This window comes from Chiroxiphia lanceolata, chromosome 1, assembly GCF_009829145.1.
Source record: "Chiroxiphia lanceolata isolate bChiLan1 chromosome 1, bChiLan1.pri, whole genome shotgun sequence".
Classification (NCBI taxonomy): Eukaryota; Metazoa; Chordata; class Aves; order Passeriformes; family Pipridae; genus Chiroxiphia; species Chiroxiphia lanceolata.
Window position 1 is genome coordinate 96,966,474 of NC_045637.1, and position 23,930 is coordinate 96,990,403.

The following is a 23,930-nucleotide window of genomic DNA, read 5'->3' on the forward strand; positions in this document are numbered from 1 at the left end:
GGGAGAGCTTGCATTTGAGCCCTTTGTATAGCTTCACCTAGGAAATAAACTCTTTCTTTGTTATGAAGGCTACTGGTTTTACTTTGCTTTCTCCCGCTCCTTATTATAGCATTAATTTACAGTCATTCACCCAAACTGCCTCCCATAATTAAACTCTTGACCTCCCGTATGAAAAACACTGCTCACTAACTCATTCTGGAGCACACTGGACACTCACTACCCCCGAGTGCCTTTCTAAACAGATGACTGTTTACCTCCTCCCCCCAGTATACAACTAATAATTCTTATGTTTTGGGAGACTGTAGTGCTGTCCAAAGAATGTCTAATTTCTATCATCTAACTGTGGACCGCAGTGCCTGCCCACCTGACCTGTCTGTTCTCATCACATGATCAAAGGAGTCTAGCCTAAGCAGTCAGATGTCCAGCTCCTCCCTTAAAAACACTAGAATCCAAAACCTCAGGGCTTAGATGCTGTGAAGGAGCCTGAAAATGGTAATTTAGCCAACCTGGAACAGTTACAAAATGCAGTCATGGATGAGAATTATTTCAGGTTATTATCCATGGTCTGTTTACTGTAAAATGTACACGCTTTAAATATGCAGGAGCTGGAACCTGTGACTCTCCGCTCTCCCTGTGGGTCTTAGCTACTGGGCTATGGTGCAAGAGCCTCCTCCTCACTTGCTTTTTTGCTTGTGTCAAGAACTTGTGATCTCTGCTGTAAAAGAGGTTCAGTTCTGAGCAGCAGATATGAATGCCACTCCTCATCCCAGCCTGGCAACAAGGACAACTCTTCGGACAGTTGGAAGATGCAGACTTGTATCCCCAGGCTGACAAAATAACTCAGACCTCTCACACCTCAAATGAGTGCTCTAAGCTAGTCACAGTTCCTGCACTCAGCAGTGGCATCTTAAAATAAATAAATTTTGCCGTGTTCTCTGAAGAGGACCTGGGAGGCACCTGCCACAGAAGGTAGGGCCCAGGCAGTGGATTCTGAAAAGGAGACTTTTACACTTTGAGTCCTCCAGCTGCAGCAAATCCTCAGACATTTGCCTCAGGCATTAGCTGTCTCCCTGGCAATCCCGATTTCAGCTGTCTCATCTTAAAACAGCAGCAGGATTACAGAGAAGGACACTGGCTAGCACTTCTCATCTTGCTCATTCTGAACAGCTCCCAGTCAGAAGGTGGGTTTCTCTGATCCTCTGTTCTGAAATTCCTGCATACCTGACAGAGCACCCAGGAAATAACTGGGGTGACAAGAGCAGCAAGGCTCTGCAGGACTGTTACCAGGTGATCCGTAACTTCTCTCTCTCTCATTATCTACATATCCAGCTAGGCACTTTCCTCTTTTCTTCCAGAAAGAAGGAAGGAAGCAGCATTAGACGGTGAGAATTGATAGATTTAGATTTTCTTTCTTCCTTTTTTAAGAAGTGATAGAAACCTGCAAATGCTGTCTGAAGCCAGCATTTCTTTTACACTCACTGGGACTGAAAAGGGACTTGTTATCTTTCACTCATGGTACAAAAGAGAAGAAGTGAGAGCTTAGCACCAAAAACTTCTAGCTCTGATTCAAACCATCGCCCTTTGAAAAAAAGTTCAGGAATCCACCATCTTGCATCATCTCTATCAGGAGACAGTGTTCTCCATCTCCATTCCTTCAGGCCCATGAGCTAGGAATTTCTGTATCTCTGTGTACTTCTAAGTGTCTGCTCAGCCCTGTCACCACAGTACTTCAGCATCTCTCAAACCTTCTCTTCCACAGGCTGCTGTCATCTGGCCTTCACACTGGCTTGTAGGCAAACACTGCCCCTTTTTCCCTTCTAGCACATCTAAGATGGGAGTAAAATATTCCAGAGGGTCTTGAACCCTTTCTGAAAATATCACCCCAACCTATACTAAACAAATTACTCCCACTCAATGGAACTCATTTTTGACATCCCTTGGCCCCTAGAGTGCCTTGCCTTGGCCACACATAGACTAATGTCAATTTCCTTAAAGCCAGTCCTCTTAGGATTTCACTCTCCTTAAAGGCCCCACACAAGTCCTTTAGTTAACAAAAAGTAACCAGCAGGTTTTCATGTGAGAGGGGGACAATGTCACATCTTAATTACAGAGAAAAAGTCTGAAAGCCTCACCCACATAAAACTTGAAGATCCCAAAAAAAACCTTTTGTTTTTAAAAGCTCACTGGAGGTTTCAGTACTTGATGGGAGGACAGAACACCTGATAGTAGAAGTTCAAGTCTGATGAAACCTCCTCTATATCAACATTACCTCTATCTCCCCTCAGTCATCTCCTCTAGTCTGAAGGCAAACACTTGACTTGATTTTCTTTGCTTCATTTTATGTGTTGTCATCATCTCCTAAAATCTTTTATGCTGGGTCTCTGTTTTGTCACATCAGGTTCATGCTTTTTCCCTCCCATCAGGTTTATTACCCGCTCTTCTTCCTCCTTCTCAAAAAAAAATTACACATAAGTGGCCTGACATTTTTTTCAGCACTGTCTCCCCCATTCAGGGCTTTACATTCGTTTTTCATACTGTCTCCCAGCACAACATACCTACAAGCACTAGCAACTGCTCTGCCTTTCCCCTTCGGAAGCTATGAGATCCACTCTACCTCCTCACCAAAGGGAATTATAAATACCACACTAATGCACTGGTACATATGAAAAAGTCAAACAATCCACATTCTATTTCATAACACCGCGCCTTTCCCATTACTGATTTTACAGCCTTTGGTTTAAGGGAAGCCTCTGAATACCACTTAGTACAGTGGTCTTCACCAGAGATAATTAGCAGTGACATCTATATTGACCATTTTGTGACCCTTAAAGAACAGCAATTTAAAAGTTACACTTTAGTCTGAAAGTTTTAACCCTGCTGCTAACAACACACAGGAGAAGTAAGAATTAAAAGCTAAATGAAAATATTCATACCCTGGGCACATCCTGTGCAGCTTTTGCTGTGCTATCTGCAGCGTAATTTACTTCGTACACAGCTTCAGTTTATAGAAGTCTCACGGTGAAGACAAAAAATAAGAATTTAGAGAAAAATGCAGTTATATAAAGCCACAAAATTAGGTTCACCTTTAACTCATCTTTGAGATTTTCCACTGTCTTACAAGAGGATGTGAAATTGTTTACATCACTTGTGCTGCACTGTTATCAGCCCTGTCAAAATTTTAATTTGTTTGTCTATATATATACCTAAATATGCCTGCATACAAATACATACCTCTTCCTCACATTACAACTGCTAATCTTACAAGCACTGAAAATAAAGCAAAATTATAAAAGCAACCAGGGAAGAACAAAAGAGTTTTTGTTCTAATACAGAGGAAGGTTTAGCAAGTATGGTATCTGTGAACAAGGCTGCAGCTGTTGGGCTCAGAAACTGGTGGTGAATGACAGCTAAGCTGGGAAATCCACATGGAGCGGCACAGCACAGCACAGCACAGCCATCTCTGCACATCACTGTCTGTAACCAATTTTGGGGAAGCCAGAAGCAAACTCCTACCCCAGTTCCTCCAACAAAAAGCCTGCAGAAAAGTACTGGTCTAGTCTCTTCCAAAGCAAGGACATTTCTTGGAGTTCTCCAAATGGAAGATCCTTTCGAGGCAATCTTGTAGCAGGTACACTTGCAATCCCCTACCAATCCACCTCGTGCAACATATGCTAACCAAACTCTGTCTGATTCCCAAGTTCAGAGAGAGAAAGCACCAGGTCTGTACTCCTGGAGTATTAGTAGACCATGCCAGTAAGATTAGGAGAAGAAAAATCACAGAGAACCATCAGCACAGATACATGCCAATATTGCTACTAGGGCAAGGCACTTCAGCCTAGATATATCTAAATCAAGGTAGTTATAGGACTGTACTTCCTCTGTGGAGACTGGCTTCCCCAGTAGCATCACTACTGAAATTACCTACTGTATTACTGCTACTTTTGCCTGTTCAGTAGAGAACTCTCTCCTCTTTCTGTTCTAACGTATTGACATTCTTAGTCACTGTGTCCAGGAGATTGTGTCAACAGCTGGCAAAAGCAGCAATTAGCTGACGTACAAGCTGACTGACAAAGGAAAGCAGCCTAATAACTAGGCAGATTATGGGGCTTGGAAAGCCACCGGCATGAGATAACTGTGGCCCAAAGGAATTAGTGCTATGGAAAATAAGCCATGTATTTGAAAGGTGGAGTAAAAGCAGCAAAAACAGCTTCAGAAACCATGCAACTCAGAGAGATGATGAACCTCAGGAGGAAATCCTCCTCTAAAGGTGCAGCATGGCAGTGAAATGGGAAGCCACAAAATCGGAAGCACAGTTTTGATGATTCTGCGCAGCAAATGTTTTCAACACTCCTGATTCTGCTCACCTCCTATACCAAGAGCATCAAAAATCCCACTGCCAGATAAACTAAAGCAGTAAGTTCCCCAATCCTTCATCTGCAAGTACAGCTGTGAAGTAAGGCCTTTGCTCCCAACTGTGCTGATGGTGGAGGCGGCAGATAAGAGCTAAGCTCACTCTTCTTTTGGTCAGATACGCCTTCCTATGCTAACTATAGAAAGAGACTTCTTTTTCTGACAGCAAGATAAGCAGGGATAATGCGAACGTCACAGCAAGAAGAACGTGTAGTACCAGGTTACTATTTTTACAATAATTTTAACAATATTTTACACTATCCTCAGCATGGTTTATCTCAGCTATCACCCACAGCGCTACCAGGCAGTACACAAAGGTCTCTAAAAAAGACTAAAATGGAGTAAGTTAAGCACTGCAGAGCAGGCACCCTTTGCTCTAAAATTCTAGTAGTCGGGAGTTATAAACTCTCTATGAAAACAGTTTAATTTCTTTTGAATAGTACTGAAACTGATTCTTTGCAGTTAAAGTCTCAGAAGATATCAAGACTACTATAATATTAGAAACAATATGCACTTATCATACCCCCTCTCATTCAAAGACTGTAATTAAAGAGATGAGTATTTAGAGAGATTTAAGAATTACAAAGCCAAGCTGTGCGTGAGGCCAGATGTAGGTTGCCTCAGATACCACCATGCCAGGGATTACAATGCCAGGTTGCATGTACAACACAGCAACTCTGGAAGTAACTGTCAAGTAATACTTCTCCACCTTTTGAACTGCAGAACTCTGGGGAGAACGCCGAGTAGCCAGTAACGTGCCTAAAGATAAATGAACCCTCTCTTTTTCAGCCTTGTCTGACCTTGACTTGCCTGAGACCCTATCTCCTCTATTGTAAAGACACCACAAAAAGAAGATATTTATGTGGGGTTTTTTTCAGATACTGAAGTCGGGTACTCTTTTGTCCATGTGTAAGTATGTCTACAACACAACGCTAAACACTCTTCCTAAAAATATAAAATTGTCTCCTCATTTAGGACTTTTGGGGGAAAGTTTAAATCTAGTTTCCTAGGTAACCCACTACCAGCCAAGACAAATTCTAGCCCCAAAACTGGCCCTACTAATTTAGCATCCAAACAGAATAATGCCTTGTGCAGCTGACTCCTTTGCTAAAATAATGTGACATGACCTGCTAAACATCTCTTGGCAACTGCCTCAGTTAACCTCAGAATAACTCATTTTAGTATCAATAGTTTAACGCTTCAAAATTACTACAGGCATGTAGGAAATTGTAGGAAGCTTTTGGCTCTTTTTTTCCCTCGCCTCTCTCCTCTGCCCAGTCCCTGCTACATACACAAAAATGTCAGACATGTTTTCTTCAATTACCTGAACTGCATTACAAAGATGCTTATATCCCAAAAAGGCAGCACAATCTACTCCATTTCATAGGGCTTTCTTTCAAATATCTATTGTAGTTAATAATAGTAGGGTAGGCTGGTGAAAAAGAATCCCGTTTCACAAAAAAATTTTGTATTTCTGGATTTTTGTTCTATGCTGGAATAAAAAGAAAGACTTTGGGAAATCTGGGGGAGGATGAAGAGAGAGGCAAACATACAGATGGGATTTAGGAAATAAGTTGAAATTTTTAACATCTCTGATTTGAATTAAAGACCTTCCACCTAGGGTTTTTCCATGTCCTGAGGGAGCACCTGGTCATGAGCCTAATGCCCATTCAGGTCTGGAAGCACCTCCTGTCAGCAAAAATTCTGACCAATTTTGACCAAACAAATTCATTGAAATAATTTATGTGCATGTGTTTGTGAAGACATGACAATTCACCAGTGACAACCAACAATCAATTCACAAATTTCAGGCCAGCAGTAGCAGAAAAATCTCAACTTATAACTTCTCATTTGCTACCATAAACATAATTTAAGTATACTGAAATTTGTAAGGTTGACTACGGAAATTCACCTACTGTGTTTTTTTAAAAAATGTAGGTAGATAAAGCTGGCAATAATTTTGAACTCCATGTGACTTTCTAGGGAAAGGGGAATAAAAAAGGACTTCTTGTAGCACGTTTTCCAGAACCTACATACCTGCAGTCTTCCCTCACGACCTTTAAACCAAAACTCACTCTATTTTACAGTAGCAAGTCTGCACATATCTAAGTTACTGTATACTGACCCCAAACAGTAGGAATTTCTACCCAAATTACTTCATTGCGTTAGCAGAAAGAATTTATAGGAAGGGAGACCAGTAGAGTTTCACTTCAGTGCTTGCAAACTGCCTTATTGATTACAGCACTTGTAACTGAAGAGCTGAGACAGCTACCCTGAAACAGAATTTCCCTTTCAACTTCCCAGCTATTCAGTCTGACCACAGAGCAGTGGTTGTTACGCAAGATGACACTTCTGAATACCACAGTTTCTGAACACCTTGTGCCTGTGGTTTAATACTCCATAGTTAACAAATCTTCAAGATCTTATTAGAAAGGCAATAGTAGTAGATTTAAGTAAGTGGCTCTGTCATGAAGAGTTTGGTGATGACACAGGTGTGCATTCACAAATTGTTCACATTTCGCAGTAGAATTTTAAGCTCTTTTCATCCCCCTCAAGCTGTAACAGGACAAATGTTTAGCTCCTTGAAGCATTTCTCACTGAAGTCACAAAAAGTGGGCTTTTCTCTTTTAAGATTTTACACACCAAAAAAAGAACAAGCCTGTATTTTAAACCAGATCTGTTCACTTATTTAGTTCAAAACATAATTCCACAAACTGTTCTGTCAGTACAACTGAGGGGGCAAGAATGAGTGGGGGGGGGAAAGAAAAAAGAGGATCAAGAATATCTTCGGCATTGCTGCTAAGCATCCTGGCACCCAGCCATTGCTGGAGGCAAAAGACTTTGGCTGTTATGCCCTTTTATAAATATTTTTACTTTTAAAAAGGACAATAAAAAATCTTCACACCAAAACAGGCAGAAGACAGTGAACTGGCAGTGTTGATCAGTGAGATGACTTTGCCATCACAGGGCATCAGGTACAGGGATTTGCTCTCCATGCTGTGTCCCTTACACACTGTGTACTCAGGAGTGCAGGGGATGCAGAGAATGATGACAATGTAGTGAACCATAAACAATGAGTTGTCAAACAACAGCCCTATCCACAAATCCCTCATTAAATTTCTGAGTTCTGCTGTGAAGAAATAGTGAATCTCTTCAAAGAGTGAGCAGTTCTTTGACATCTACTGTACACAGAAATTTAATGAGGAACTTGTGGATAAGACTATTTTAAGCCATTTCAATATTAAGTTTGCTCTATTCCCTAAGTGCAGTTACTTGTTCTACTACAACCTACTCTCAACAGGGGGTGAAGAAAGGCATTAGGGAGTAAAGAGTGTCTCTGAAGACGGTAAAAATTCTAAGGCAAAAGACATTTTCTTAAAATAACTGCTCCCGATTTTCACATGCAAAGACAAGAAAGGGCAGCAGTGGAAAACCTCAACATAAGCAAGGAGTCACTGCAAGTTTTTTGTGGTTTGTATACATGGCCAAAAAAATGAGGGTGATGGGAAGCAGAGAATTTCAAGACCAGCAGCTGTTTTTTTCCAAGACTATACAAACCGGAGACAAAGAGGGGAAAAAATTTTTACCTAGCAACAACTGCAGTTTGTGACATTGAAAAAGCAACCTGCTAAAAAGTCACTTTAAGTAAGGAGGGGATGGCATAATTTTTATTATCATGAATATAAACGTCAAGTTTTAAAGATTAATTACACACAGAGGCACACACAAAAAACGCAGCAAGCTTGCAAAGGCTACTGAAGTGTGTGTAAAACCAAAGCAGTCTATGTATTTTAGAAACAGCAGCACTGGTCCTTATTTTGATGGGAAAAAATTCTGACACTCATATACCTTAAGCAAAGAAATCGAGATGTTCTGAATATTTAAAATGTTGCATCTCCCAAATTCTCTTCAGACTTTTTAGTTGCAATGGGTTATAGTAAAAAAGACAGCTTTAAGCAGCTATTACAAATAAAAAAACATTTCTCTGAAAACTCAGGATCTGTCTTCCTTTCACTGGTTTCTATGTCTCACTGGAATCAGACATGACGAACGAGACCATTTTTTTTAAATGTACAATGCAAGTAAAAATAAATCTGTCAGAAAGGAATTCTGGGATTTGGATTTTTTTCCCCCTACCCATGGGAGGGGACATAGGATTCTGATGCAGTAGATGTAATGCATACTGATCATGGAGCAGAGCAAACAGAAAGTAGGGCACATATTAAATGCATCTGAAAGGAGACCTTCATAACTTCAGGAATAATGGTGGTATAGCTGTTCCCCCCACAAGGAGGGAAACATCCTGATTACTAGTAGCCTAAGTGTTTGGAGGGAGACTGTGTACACCCTGACTCTCACCATAAATTTCACAAAAAAAATAGCACCTTTTCTGCTGTTGATTCAAGAGGATACAGGAAGCAGCTTCTCATGAGGAGCTAAGTTACATCCTTTCTTCCTCAGCCTCACTCAGTATTATGCTACCTCCTCCTACAGAGACTGCACACCATGCTCTCAGTTACAAGACAAAGTAACATTCTGAAGATAAAAACATTTGCTCTGAAGCATAAAACAAAATAAAATTTTGAAATGTGATTATGCACACTTCTAATGAAGCCTATGCTTGCCAACCTATTATTATCATTTAACTCATTACTGCACAGTTTTAACAAGTCAAATGCTACACCTAAAGAATTAATGGCTGGTGCACTGGAACCAGAGCTTAGCAAGCTTTGTCTGCTTCTGCAAGAACAATTTTTTACTTTTTCAGTTTAGCCTAAAAAAATATCTCATTTATTCTAACAACAAGAAACTGATAGGAGCTGAATAACACCTGCTTTGTTCCATGTTTTTGAATAGTAAATGAGAGGAAAAAAAGGATGAGGAAAAAAGAGTAAATTAATTTTACTAAAAACCTATCTAAAAATAATATCCATTTCATTTGTTTGGGGTTTTTTTTTAAAGCATTTCCACAAAATAAACCTTCAGAACAAACACTGGGGTTCATTAACATTTTTTAAATTTAAATTATTTCATATTTATTTTCAATCAATTTTCAACCCAAATGGCTTGTTATAAGTTACAAGTAAAAGTAATGCAATATGTGACCATTTAATGCATTTTTAACATGATAAAAAATGTAATTTGAATGGATCATTACTAAAATACAGAGATATTACATTTATACATATTCACCACCAACATGAACCATATGAACCAAGCTTTCTTTAGTCAAGACTCAAAATAATTTATTTTATTCTCATATTTCTTGCTTGGTAATTTAAATCATTATTTGCATAGACAGCTCCAACACCAAATATAAGATTTCCTCGTCACAGCTTCAATGAAGTAGAGTCTGTGGAAGTCAAAGGGAGAGGATTTGGGCCTTAAAGCAGGAAGAAGTGTTTGTGGGACAAGTCTCTGAAGTGAACTGAGAAACTGATACGACTTAGAAAAAAATTCTTCCACCTGAATTTTCTCTCTTCCTTGACACTGTCCTGTATGACCCTCCAGCAGTCCAGGTTGCAATCTGGATTGTAGCTGTAAACCAGCACTGCTTACAGACACTCTGCGCTGTCACACCAGTAAATGGCTACATAATTTGTCCCAAAATCTAACACAATAACCCCTTCTGAGCGCACGCAAGAGTAAGGAGTACCAAGCGGGAGGGCAGGGGAGAAGATGATGTACTGCCTGGCTTTGAAAGTTGACTGCCACGTCTCAGTGAAGATGAGTTAGGGCAGAGTCAATAGTGGTGTTATTAACTTCTATAAGTAGGCCAAGTCTGCGCTACTGCAGCATTCCCCTCAAATAACCTTCACACTTAATGCCAAGGTCTGTGCCATTTTCCACAACAATGCCCATCTCCCCAACACACAGGAACAGAACCAACAGATAATTCATACACAAATTTCTTCTTTTTAGCATTTATAAGTCACCTCTTTGGGCACCTGTTAACCGGCCAAACATCAGAAGTGACAACTTGGTATCCATACCAGAAGGGCATTTGGTTTGCTTTCTGTTCTTCAGCATGCCTTGGGCCTGCAGGTTCATAAAAAATGATACAAAAAAATAAAACATCGATAAATGTGACTGTGAACTTACTATTGCCAAAGAAAATCAATAAGAAAAACTTAATATGGCAGCAGGCAGTTTTCCCTGACGCGGTGCTGATCTCAGCACCACAGAACGCAGTATTTATCTCACCAGACTTGACATATTGGAGTCCACCCCACCACCCTGAGCTAGGGATTCAGGCCCTTTGCAATTCATGGAGAAAGACTGACTTGCCTTCAGCTTCTGCAGGCCACTGGGAGAGTCAAGGGTAGAACCAGACAGGATGCCACCTTCTTTTACAGGAAACACTGAGATTCCAGATGTTTCTCCATCCCAAGTCAGGAGCAAATCACACTGTCAGATACACACATTAAAAGATAGCAGACCAGCGGTACCTGAACAGCCTAAGGGCCAGGATGCTGGCTTCACGCTCCCACTGAGGGCTCTCTTTCCTGCCTGCAGCCTGGCTTACCGGGGAACTGTCAGAGCCACTTTGCTCACACTGATACACTCTGGTAATTTGTGCAAGCAGGAGCCTCCACTTCAGTCTGTCACATCCCAGGTGAGTGCCATGAAACTGGCTTACAGCCTGTATGACTCGACTGTTCAGCTCCAGCCTTTACAGGGCTAAAGTCATTCAGGGGCAGAGGCAGACACAAACTAAGTGGGCAGTGAGGGTTAAACACAGCTGACTGCAGGCATCATTTTGTGGTGGTAACAGGGGATCAAGAACATATAGGACAGCAGGAGCATCTAAACCCTCTGCCTTAACTCATCCTTGCTTAGCATTCCCATGAGATATAGATATAGAGCACCTAGTTTCCACTGCTTAATTTTACTGCTTCAGAGTTGGGACACAAACTGGAATTTCCTATGTCATCTCTCAAAAACAAAGAGCCAAGGGAGACTGGCTAAGATCTCTCTTCTTTCTCACTTGAAATATCCTCCTCGGGTTTGAAAACCCATTTCCAATAAATAATCTTTGGTGCATCACTGCTTACAAAGTGGGAACATGGAAGGGGGGGGGAATGGAAATCTTTCAGTAAAATAAAGCTATTCCCAATTGTTTTTGTTCCAGGATGGTCAGTATACTACATTACAGATTAAAGCATGACATTTGTGTCTAAATAGAAAAGGTTTATTTTGTTTTCCCTTGATACAGCAATGAAGGTGGCAAGGCACTGATGTTTCAGTGTTAAGTGCCTTTCAATATCCAGCAGAAACATTTATTTATTAAATATATTTCCTATTTTTTAGTAGAAACTAGTAACTTCATACTCCCAGTGTACTTTAAATAATTAAAGAAAGCTAGTAAAACACACAAGACATAAAAGGTAGGGAAAAAATAAATCAGGCTGCGTACAATAATCAGGTTGTACCTTGAGCATTACCTCCACATACAGTTCATGGAGCATATTATGTTAGCTTAGACATCCTACTGTCACACCAGCTCCTTGTAGCACCATTTTAATTGGGACCAAGTGAGTGCTGCCACCCAGCTCAGCACTTTGGGTCACCTCACAGTCCATTCCTCCCACTCCATACACTGCAGTGGGTATGGTTATCTCAGTAGGCTCATTTCCAATAGATTAAGACAAACTGGAAACAGAAGCAAAAGTCCTGAGCAAATGATGCCCTCAAGGCCACATGTATCAACTGAGCAGCTTTTCAGAGTGACATGTCTGCCTTTCATATGGAGTCCATGTTCGAGGGTCAGCAGCAGAAACTGAATGCAAGCTATGCCACCATCTCCTGTACAGGACATAAGTTTGATGTTAACAGATGTTGACTCTGATGATGAGTTCATGTGTTGAACTGTTGATTTTATACCACTTACATAAATGCAAAGATAAGGTTCTTTAAAAATACATGAAATCTACAAAATGTAGATGTACCAGAATCCACAACAAGATCTTAAAAACGTGCTGCAACCAGAATTTTTTTTCCCTAGCAAGCTGTCTAGACAATCCATTATGTCTGGGCAGCCAGCACTGGGCAACAGTGCTTCTTTAATCACACACCTACAAACCACTTAGGAAAATAAAAAAGTGAGCTATCCATGCATCTGTACTAACAACTAAAACCCCCTCAACTTGAACATTTATTCTGAACTCTGTGGGAAGTTGAGTTACCCTTTAAATATTTCTTGACTTATATCTTTTGCACTGAACTGGCAACTTGGCAATCATCTAGAAAATCATTGTTTCTCCTCTCACTTTTTTGCTTACAGAAGAGATCAGACAAGCAGCAAAGCAGGCTATCACAGTGAAAGCTAGATAACTGTCACCATGGCTCTAAACTTGCCTCTTGTCTTCTTGCATTAATAATGCTTTAATGTGCTTTCACTGGTGAGGGAGGTCTGCCCCCTACAGCTCCTCAGCCCTGCTAGCAAAGCTGAGGGAGTGAAGCAGTACCCACAGAACAGGAAAGCACAAATTTGGGAGTACCTAAATTTATGCAAGCCATCTGACACAGATGGGATGCATGTGAGGGTGTTTAGGGTGCAGGTCAGTGTCTTTGCAAGGCTAGTCTACCGTCTCTGATAGGTCATGGTACTGGGAGAGATTTTTCTATGACTGGGAAAAAAGTTTTAAAAAAATCACATCTATCTTCAAGGAGGAGGTCCAAGGAATCACAGGCCAGTCAGGATAACCTCATCCCTGGCACAGTTATGGAAGAAGTCCTCATGGAAGTAATTTCAAAGCACATGAAGCACAAGAAGGTGACTAGGGCAGCCTGTGGTGCTTTACCAAGGGCAAACTGCATCTGACCAACCGGACTGACTTCTGAGATGACTGGCTTTAAGGGCAAGAGGAGAGTAGTGGGTGTTGTTTACAGTGCCTTTAACAAGGCTGCTGACAGTCCTCTACAGTATCTTTATTAACAAAATATTGATTGGTAAGTGGACAATAAGAAAGGTAGAAAATTGGCTGGATCATCAGGCTCAAAGAATTTTCCCTCTCAAAGGAAAAACATATAATTTATGACCAGTTACAAAGCAGCCCACAGTGATCAATACTAAGGCCTACACTCTTCAATATATTTTATTAACAACCTGGATGATGATGAGTTCATGAATACCAAATCAGGGAGAGTGTGCAATAAACAACTTCCTCACAAGGGGAAGTGAAGGGGTAGGCACTGATCTCTTCTCTCTGCTGACCAGTGACAGGACCAAAGGGGAAGTTTAGGTTGGATATTAGGAAAAGGTTTTTCACCCAGAGCGTGGCTGGGTACTGGAACAGGCTCCCCAGGGAAGTGATCACAGCACTAAGCCTGACAGAGCTCAAGAAGCATTACTCCATGATCTTGCTTAAAGAATAAATCTCACCATTCGGATCTAGACGTGACAATGGCATGTGACAAGCTCAACAAGTAGGTAACTGCAAAAACTTCTCACATCTGTCAAACTGAAGCAGCATCTTTGCTGTATTGTATACATGTTCCCTGATCTGCAGGACAAGCAGACAAAGCAAATAAATTTGAACATTTAGATGTATCATTGCTGTTGTCATTAAGGTACATAATTATTCTGGGTCCCACCATGAAGGAACAGATTTTTGCAAAATCTCTGTTTATAAACTATTTCTACAGTTACTAACACAGCCCTGAAAGCAATATCAGACTCCTCTCTCCAGTTGAGTGGCGCAGCATGCAAGTTTTGGAAACCCCAGAGCACCCTCATGTGGCTAGATGTTGCTAGAAGCTAGAAGCAACACAAGCAAAACTCACATTTTATTCGCAGTAAATAGAATAAATAAACACATAAACTCTCCCCACCACACCACCAACTGGAAGTGCTGCTTGTGCCAGAAGTAGTATTTCTGCCGCCGCACAGCTCTTGCAACAGACCTTGTTTCAGTCTCCTTCCCACCACACTACAGCTGCATGACAGGCCTCACAGGGACTGCTGGAGGGCCAGGCAGGGGTACCAGCAGCCAGAGTGAAAGTCCCGGGCACCACACTCCAGAAACACAGCGTTGAACCTCCTGTGATACCTCTATGTATTACTGCTCACTCCCAGATGGAGAGCAACCTTCACCACCTCTCCCTTTTCTCCCCATGTTAAAGGACAGATTTCCTTCAATTTAAGGCAACACTGAAATTGTAGCAGATAATGATTTTTTTCTTTCCCCCGCTCACCTTTTTTTTTTTTAATAAACACAGGCTGGGAGAACAACAGCTGTACTCCTCCTTTCCAGCTCTCCCAGCCACTTTCCTTTATACTGCACAGCAAAGGAAAGGTGCTGCCACTGCACGAGCCTCCCTCACTCCATCTAATCTGTGCCCTGCCTGTCCATTCCCTTTCTCTTTGTAGCAGGTAGGCTTTTGGAATAGACACAAGCCCTTCACATGTTACATTGAACCTGGCAGACCTTCTTATACTATAAACACAAGCACTGTAAACTGCATTAGAAGTAACTAAAAGAACAGCCTGCTTCCAATTTCACACTGAAGCCATTCAAGAGCAGTAGCAAGGTTGGTGTAAGAGAAGGGGTCAAAAAGCTCAAGTCTGAACATACTGCTCTACCACAAAAAAACATCTTACTGAAACCATTCTGACTCTGAAGAGATTTTACGAGTCTGTGGTTGGCTGTTTTCCCTACTGCCTGTCAGCTCAAAACTTAAAGGGAGTTAAATAACACTTTCAAAATGTGGTAGCAGCAAAAACAGAACACCATCCTCCAGGTTCTCTACTCTGATCACAAGTAAACACATGTAACATCATCTTCTCAACTCCCTGTTTTAGGGATAGAGAAGATGCACATTTTTTACCACCAATGACCAGAGCCAAATGAATTAACATGTGATACAAAACATTATAATGCTCATATGGCTGACAAAGGAAACTACAAATATTTTATTTAAAATCCCACAGTACTTTGGATTGGAAGAGCCTTCTGCAGGATATCTAGTCCTGTCAGTTCAAAAGTAACCTGTTAAAAATTTAAAAACAGAGGACATTTCACTTTACAAAGTGGTACTTTGAACCTTTCAGATTAAGAATCAGTAAATTTTTAAACTATCATGAAGAACCAGTTTGACTACAAGTTACTGTGTGCACTACAATAAAATATAAGCAAAATGTTATTGTCCACATTACACATAAGATCAGAATAACACCTTAAGGCTCTGGAGTTTTCAGTTTAAGAACCAAAAGAAGTTGTGGGTAGTAGCTCCAATTTCTCAAGTCTTTTGAAAGAATACTTTCTACAATACAGCCCTCAAAGCACAAAGATGCTATCTGTACTTCTCACTGAATGTAAAATATTTCATTTAGTGTATCAACTGGGCTGGTGAAAAACGTGTGTGTATGAAACAACCAGCAGTCACCAATTCCCACATGCAAACTCAAAGAAAGAAACATTACTGGCCAGATAAGGTTTTTGTTGTCAAAGATGCCATCTCTGAGTAAAGTCTCAAAGAACTTTTTTTGTCAAGTTGCCAAACAAGAAGTCTGGAAACTAAAATTCATTCAATGGTTATTAAAAATTATAGACACTCTAGAACTGATGGCTTCACTGCATGCTAAAAATATAACCTGAAATGCAACTCACCCATCCACATTCACGGTAGGTGTTTATTCCATTCTCAGCCCCACAGGGAACAACGACCTGACGATTCTTCTCACTTAACTGGTCTAGTAAACAGGCTAAACTTGGGGAAAACATAGCTTCCCAACTGAACAGAGCTTGAAGCTCACTGCTTCTATTTCAGACCTGCACAATGCACACTTTGTCCCCAAGTTGTCTGTCAAAGGCCATCACCTCTCTGCCTACCAATTCAAGTTTCAACCTAAATGAAGGTATTAAGTTCCAATCCAAAGCCTGAAATCAGCAGGAGCCTGTTCAACCATCACTGTGCTAACTAAAATCCTGGAAAAACGATTAAGTGTTACCATCCAAACAAGACCCCTGTCCTCTCTGAGTTACACTACCTACACAAAGAAAACGGCAGGTCAACAGTCAAAAAAGCTATTTACCTGGCAGATACAGGTCACTCCACTTTCAGATGAGTCAGACCCAGTAAGAATTCAGCAGGAAGTATACTAAGAATATAAGACTGCAACTTGAAAAAAAGGACCCATACACTAACAAGACATAACAGGCACTCCACAGATCTCACATACTAATAAACCAGCAAGCAGAATTAAGACATAAGCCCTTGGTGTTTCTTGGACTCTGAAAAAATACTACCTTATTTTTGGATATAAACCACATTTCATCACCTTACCTTTCTCCAAGAGGAAACTCAAACATCTGTGTTTAGATAGCATAGGCCTGTGGTATGAGGCACCCTATCAAACATGCCTGCCCTGCTCTGGAGTAGATCAAAACACAGTAGATCCTGTCTGTGCTGGCTCACACATTCATCAAGTGATCACAGAAAGTGTAAGCAGCAGGCTCAAGAGGAGGAAGCGGGGATGCCTGGAATTACAGAGTTCATCTAGCCATGATGAAGCCCTACTTTCCTGCAAATGTCTGAATATTTGCCTGCCGATGGGAAGTAGTGAATTAAATCCTTATTTTGATTTGCCTACATGCACAGCTTCTGCTTTACCTATGAAAGTGTCTTTATCTCAACCCAGGAGTTTTCTGACTTTTACCCTTCTGATTCTCCCCTCCAACCCACTGCAAGGGAGTGAGTGAGCAGCTGTGTTGTGCTGAGCTGCCTACTGGGGCAAGCCCATAACACAGGGACAGAAGCATGATTCTTGGTGGCTTTACCACAACTACTGATGTTATGTCTGTAGTTCATAAATGGAACACTATATCTGAAATCAGCTTAAGACTTGGAAGCTATTACCTCATACTTTATGTATCACTCAGGCAGGTAATGTCTTCCACTTCTATTGCCAAGGTCATCCATGTCTCCCGCGAACAGAAAACACCTTTAGCCTTTCTTAAAGTGGCCACCTTTATTCTCATGCAAGTCACCACTTACCTCTCAGGTATAAATCTCCTAGATGCCATGCATTCCCAGAGTGACCTGCCCACCTGGATCCCTTACCACAGTATCTCTAAGCCTGTGGACATATTTACTGCAAGTCTCCCTCTCCCCTCCAGCTCCTCCCTCCATAGCCATGCGGCCCAGTTGCCTCCATCACATGGAAATGGGAGAATAAAAGCAAATCCATTCCTTGACCACCATGGGCAGGAATGTGCTTTTACACAGAGCTCTATGTTCCACCGGGTAACAAGCATGCAGGAAACAGACTGGCCTTATGCCACCACCTCGCTGAGGGGTGTGTATTTCTGGGTCTCACCTTAAGGAAACTGCAAAATGCCAGAGTCATAGCTGCTCAGAGGCCTCAGCAATCATCAAATATTCTTTGGATTTCTCCCTTTACAGCTGTCTTTTCTGAAAGGAAAGTGTCTCACTGGAATACAGGATTTAATTAGATAAACATATAATCCTGGGTAGAAGGGATCTAAACCCTTCCATGATCACTTCCATGTTCAATTGTGACAGAGGTGTGACAGCTGCAGCCCAGCAACAACTATGCTTTTTGTTACGTATTTAAATGTCCACTGTACAGGGAATTCAACTACCGGGCAGCATGGTATCAAAGTCATATACTTTTAATGAAACCAAAGTGCTGCCCACAACCACTGGAGGAAAACTGTGTCTCTGCTCTATCCTCAGCTCTGCTCAGGTTGTTGGGGCCTGGACAGAGAAGCACATCGTGCATGTTACTTACAGAGCACCCATGGAATATCACCTCCAAGCCCAGTGCCCCTGCTGAATCCAAGCAGAACAAACACTCTGAACAGAAGAACCCAGAGAGCTGATTAAATAAAGTTTACATCTTTCATGGCACATGTACTATATTAGTGCTGTTCTAGAATATGTCAACACTTATTTTATCACATGCTAACTGATGCCCTGTGTTAACTAAAGAGTGTGGACAAAAGGAGAGGTGAAAGCATGAGTTATTCACCAGGCTGTCACACTGCCAGTGGAAACTAAGTAGCAGATGCCTGCATCTGCTAAATTCACATTACAGTTTCCTCCTCATTATTATGTAGATACTAAGTCTGTGAAGTCAACTACACAGGCACTTTACATTTTTCCAGTTCTAAAAAAAAATAGTTGAAAATATTTTGCAACAGATATTTGGTGAATCTAAGTTTTTGTCATTTTATTACTACTGTTTTAAAATTTAATGTTACTTGATGAGTTTTTGTTTGGGTTAAAAGCCAGGTTCAGGGTTCAGTAAATGTAAAGTTTTAAAACCACCTTCAGAGAAAGAAGGAGAACCCTTTAGAAGTGTCTTCCAAAATGTTTAATCATCTACCTCTGGAAAAAAAAAAAAGTCAAACAAGTCACATCCACTTTGTGTCTCCCCTGCCACACCAATGAGACCACTCACATCAACTTCTAAGGCACAGCCTGTTTAGAGCAATGTTTAATGTTTTGTTACTTATTTAGTGTTTCTGTTACCCCAACTATCTCCAATACTCACAGGGCTCAATTATTCACATTTGTTTTAAGACAACTCATCAAGTAAATAAAACAAAAAAATCAAACCACTCAACTGCAGCTTTGCTCAGCCTCAGCAGTTGCTTCGCTAACAGGCGTTAGGTAGAACTAGATACCTGCATCAGAAAACATAGGGAATAAAGCATTATTCCTTCAGAACTAGAGCTACAAGTTTCTTCTTAATCCGTCCTTTGTCCAGGAAAAAAGGGGGAAGAATTTTATTTCTGTATGAAACCAGGAAACCCTACACTCTGGGGCCATCCTGTAAGCTTTATTTATTTTCCTTAGGTCATTCAAACTGCATCAACCCTCTCCTACATCCTTAACTCTCCTCAGTACAGACTGCTAGAAAGTCACTTTTCAGAGTCATGTGCCAGAGATAAAGGCTTTTTCAGATAGCGTGTGGAAAAACAGTGGCATTAAGTGGTTTGTTGGATTACTGACAATAAAACTAACCTAAAAGCAGTCCCGGAGAGCACAGCAGGAGTTCAGTTGCTATTCAAAGGGAGGCATCAAACAAACACCTTGGCACTTATCTAACAAGTTCACCTGAAATTCTCTGGTAGACCAGTACATTTTCAGATTAATCATTCAACAGCTCTGTAACGAAAAGTGTTCATAGATAATCTTCAACTAGAAACACAATATGCAGAGCGTTTACTACATAACCAGAAAAAGAAAGTAATATAATAATTTCTGAAGACTAAAAATATACTGAATAACATTTTTTACACCACTGAAATAAACAAGGGAAATTAAAAAAAAAAATCTGTTTTTCTAGAACAAAAGTTTTAATTAAAACTGACTAAAGGACACAGTGAGAATGCACTAGCATATGAAAGTATGGCAAATATTCCCCTTACCTAATCTCTAAGTGAGCTTCCCTAGAGCTGTAGCAAAACACAGCACTGCAGGACATAGCTCAGTTAAGCCCTCTGTAAACTGAAGTCTGACATAAAGCATCATGCATCCCACTTTTTAAACCACCAGCGCATACTTTTATATGTACATTATACACAAACACCTCAAAACATTTCTAGTTTATTTACACCAGTAAGAATTATCACATTTCAGACTTGCCCACCCCACTCTTTAAACTTCTGAGAGCAGTAGCATAAGACTGTTTTGTTCCTTAGCGATAATTCCATTCATCCCATTTTGCTAAGCAATTTCAAAATGAACTTCAAGTAACACCTACTAACCAAATGTTTCAGACTTAAATCAGATGGATTAAGAGGTATGCTGCTTTACTCTACAACCCTCATCTTTTTAAGCTATCAAACCACCAAATTTTTAACCCAAAAGACAAGAAAAAATAATCTGAAACAAACAGAAGGTCATATTAAGTTACTTATTTCTGTTTAATTTTAACTACTTGAAGCAGACAGCTGTTTCTAGCTGACACTGTAAATAAAGCACTGCTGAATACTAGTAAAAGACAAAAGGAATGCAGGCACAAGGAAGACAAGACTGCTTAAACAGGACTGCTTAAACGTTACATTCCATTGGTTAGTGTTGCAAGCCTGCAAGAATGACTACAAACTACAATTAAAGACAAACAGAAAAACCAAATAGCTTGATACCAAACCCAGAAAAAAATGTTTTGAAAAAACAAAAGGAAAAGGTGCTTTGCAAAATACTGGTATCAGACCAAAAAAAAAGATAAATTTTCCAAAGCATGCATTTTGCCCCTAAATCTCAAAGGGAGGATCCAAAAGATGAATCATTAAAAGAGAGTCTATGGAACCTTAACAGGTATGGTCTTACGGCTTCGAGAAAGCTTTCAGGTTAATATCGCTCCTCAGTAGTGTTTCTCAGAGCTAACTCCAGTTTAATTAACTGTATGTTGAGAAATATGGAAGTAGAGCTTCTCCTTTTGCAGCAGTAATGTTCTTCTTTGCCCTGTACATTTTCAGTTCACTACTTACTAATTCAAGAATTCCAACAGAGCACAACTGGTACCAATGTGAGATTCTGAATCAATTGAATTAAAATCAACTTTGGGGAACTTCTGTGTCTCTAGTCAGTATAACTTCTTCGATGCAACACCCCAACTTATTTAGAACAAAATTACCATGACTTGACTAAGAGTTGAAAAATACTGCAAAGCTGGTTTGCACCTAATATTTCCTCTTCCTTAGGGAAATCAAACAGCATAGATTCCAACTCTGAAATCAAAGCTCTCATCTTAAGTGTTACTAGTTCCCAAATAACAATTTTGAGTCTGCTCTAATGAAAGAGAGGAACAGGCAAATTTCACAAGGATTCAGGCATTTTGCTTGAACATAAGTGTTGTGTGAAATTTCTTGTCTCGCATTCTGAACAATGGTGAAAGATATTTCTGTATTTTTCATAATTTCCTCCAGAGTTAGAACTGAAGGAAGACAACTGAGTCTGAAGAGGTGGATCTCTGCATCATGTAATATTTTGTTTGTCCAGCTTGGGAAGGAATAAGGAAGATACCACTGAGACACACAATGTGGTCAATTCAACTGTCTTCAAAGACTTGGTTTCTGAAATAGAGCTGAAAGCATCTTTTCCTCTATGAATATTAAAAGTGGGCAAGGGAAAATTAAAAAAAAAAATCAGACACCAGGTTTTAGTATGTCAAGAAAAGGTAATGCAAACATTCTCTAAAGAAATGATCATGCAACCATTTCCAAAACTGGTCACAAAAAGTAGCAAATCATGAACTATGTAGTTAAGAGGACAACTTCATGCAGAATGGGTTTGTACAGTACATACCCAGATAGGATCTCTTGGGAGGTGCTTTGATTTCTTCATCCTTACTATCTGCAGCTACATAAAAAATAATTGAGGGGGAAAAAAGAAAGGAAAGACAAACAGACTTTTATAATTAAATGCAACAGAGGTTATTTTAGTTTAGTCAGTTAGTACACTTTACTTATTAAAATAATAGCCAAACCAAACCATGTTAGAAATTTTAGTCCCCATGCTTTCTAGAAGGTTCCCACCCCATGATGTTAAGATAGGGTCAAGCAGTAGGAAGTCCCAGAAGAGTCTCAATGCACAAACCTACAACAATGTACCTAGGAGGGGCAAATAAAGGCTTAAAAAACAATGGAACAGATAGCTTAATTCTTACTTTAGACCATATAAACTCTTACTTTTCATGATCAGAGAAAACAAGCTGTTATCTCAGCAACACTGAGTGTGTAGGTATGCATGTATAAACAGCTGAGACAATACAGTTGCCCTGTCTCCAGTGGAAAATGCTATTCTAAAATACTTTCACAAGCCCATCATTAAGAATAGAACAGACCTCATCTGCTCCCGTGCTGCATGCTAAACTTTCACTCTAACCCTCCTCTGCCAGTTGAAAACCGTGTATTACACAAGAGTGTTTTCCAGTGCCAAAAACAGAGCTCTTCAAGGGATCAGAGTGCTATAATAAGATACAAGTTATAAAGCAGATTAGGACAACTAGCAGTTGGAAGGAAGACAAAACTGGAAGAACAATCAGAGGAAATCATCTTCATGTAAAAACACAAGAGCCCATGTTCTGCTTACAGAGCCTGGGCTGCAGTACAGTAAGGAGAGTCTGTTTTTAACAAATGCTGTCCACTAGTTTTCAGTATAGTTCATACACTCAGGGGATTCAAAATCTGACACAATGTCTTGGGTATGACTGAAATCTTTGTTGAAGAGACATGGAAGGACCATTCATGGAAAGAGAGAAAAGGTTCTTCATAGAGTGTCTGTCTTCATCAATACAGAGAGACTGTTCTGGCCTGCCAACATTCTCAAAACTGACCAGATGTTTGCAGCTGTCTGTATCTATGACCATCTTGCTTCAGCCACCTCTTGATTCTCAAGTCAAAACATAGCACATACACATTTTGCTTTTCAATATTCAGTTCAATTTTCAATATTTTGGGGCTCTGCATGCCCCAGAAATAAAACACTTTGAATAAAAACAACAAAAAAACCTACCACTGAACCCTGAATTTTTCTGCACTGAACAACGCAGCATACATACAGATGCACAGACACCAATTTAAAAGTTGAGAACAAATAAGGAAAGCTATTGTTACCACAACAATGGTACCAGAAGATCTCCATTAAAGCAGTTAAAATGCAATTAAAGTAATGTTAAATACAGGACAAAAGATGAGAGGTATTGTTCATGCCTGCTGATTTTATCTGAAGACTCCTTCTTGTAGCTTTCAAAGCATTCATATGCAGGAGAGAGAACAATCCTATCACTCCAGGGTTTAAAATCAAGTTGGGGGTATTTGTTGTTTTCATATTTTGCTTGTTTAGGGTGTTGTTTTTTTCCCCAATCCGAACTGTTAAAAACAGGTTACGCAGTCCAAGTTTTAAAAAAATAATAAAATAGCTAGATATATAAACAGGACTTATTCTATTTTCGATCAGTACTTGTACTAGAAGGATAAAGTTTATGTATCCAAAACAAAAAATCAGAGAAGGCAGCAGCAGCACAAGATGGGCTCCACCATTTTCAACTTACTTTTACTTTGTAATACTAAAAGTGCAGAGGAGAAATCCCATAACTGAGAAATAACTGAGAAAAGGAAAAAAATTAAGAAAACTTGGATAATCTTTTTAAGTTCTCTATATAGAGTCTACAAAAATAATCAAACATTACTAGAAAGCATCTAAGAAGACTGCATTGTTCATGCTATGATAGTTACCCTACAAATGAAAGCACAAGCATTTTGACTGAATGTCTTTATGCCTATATTTGAATTGCTATTGGTATGTATTTTAACCCAGTTACACCACAAAACAGGTTAGAGAATACAGAACAAGCTTGCCAGGATTTGAAGAGACTGCTTCAGAATGCTTCAAGATAGGAAGTAGATTCCCTCTGAACTAGTTATTACTTAAGGGACCTTATTTGTGAGAATAATAAAACAAAAGAAAAAAAAAGGCAACTCCCAGATCATTCAAAACACACTCGTAAACATATACTTCTGTGACTTGGAGGAAGTATCACA

General features: G+C 40.0%; 1 protein-coding gene across 4 annotated transcripts in view; it reads right to left on the bottom strand.

Moving 5' to 3' along the window:
* Positions 1–23,930, bottom strand: part of SLC66A2 (solute carrier family 66 member 2) — a 73,253-nt gene that overhangs the window by 26,311 nt on the left and 23,012 nt on the right. For 2 of the 4 annotated variants that reach the window (XM_032705253.1, XM_032705261.1), the window contains exon 4: positions 21,694–21,747. The exons of the other annotated variants lie outside the window; for them this stretch is intronic. In XM_032705253.1, the coding sequence (XP_032561144.1) occupies positions 21,694–21,747 (54 nt within the window). The remainder of the gene's footprint in view (positions 1–21,693; positions 21,748–23,930) is intronic. 4 annotated transcript variants of the gene reach the window in all.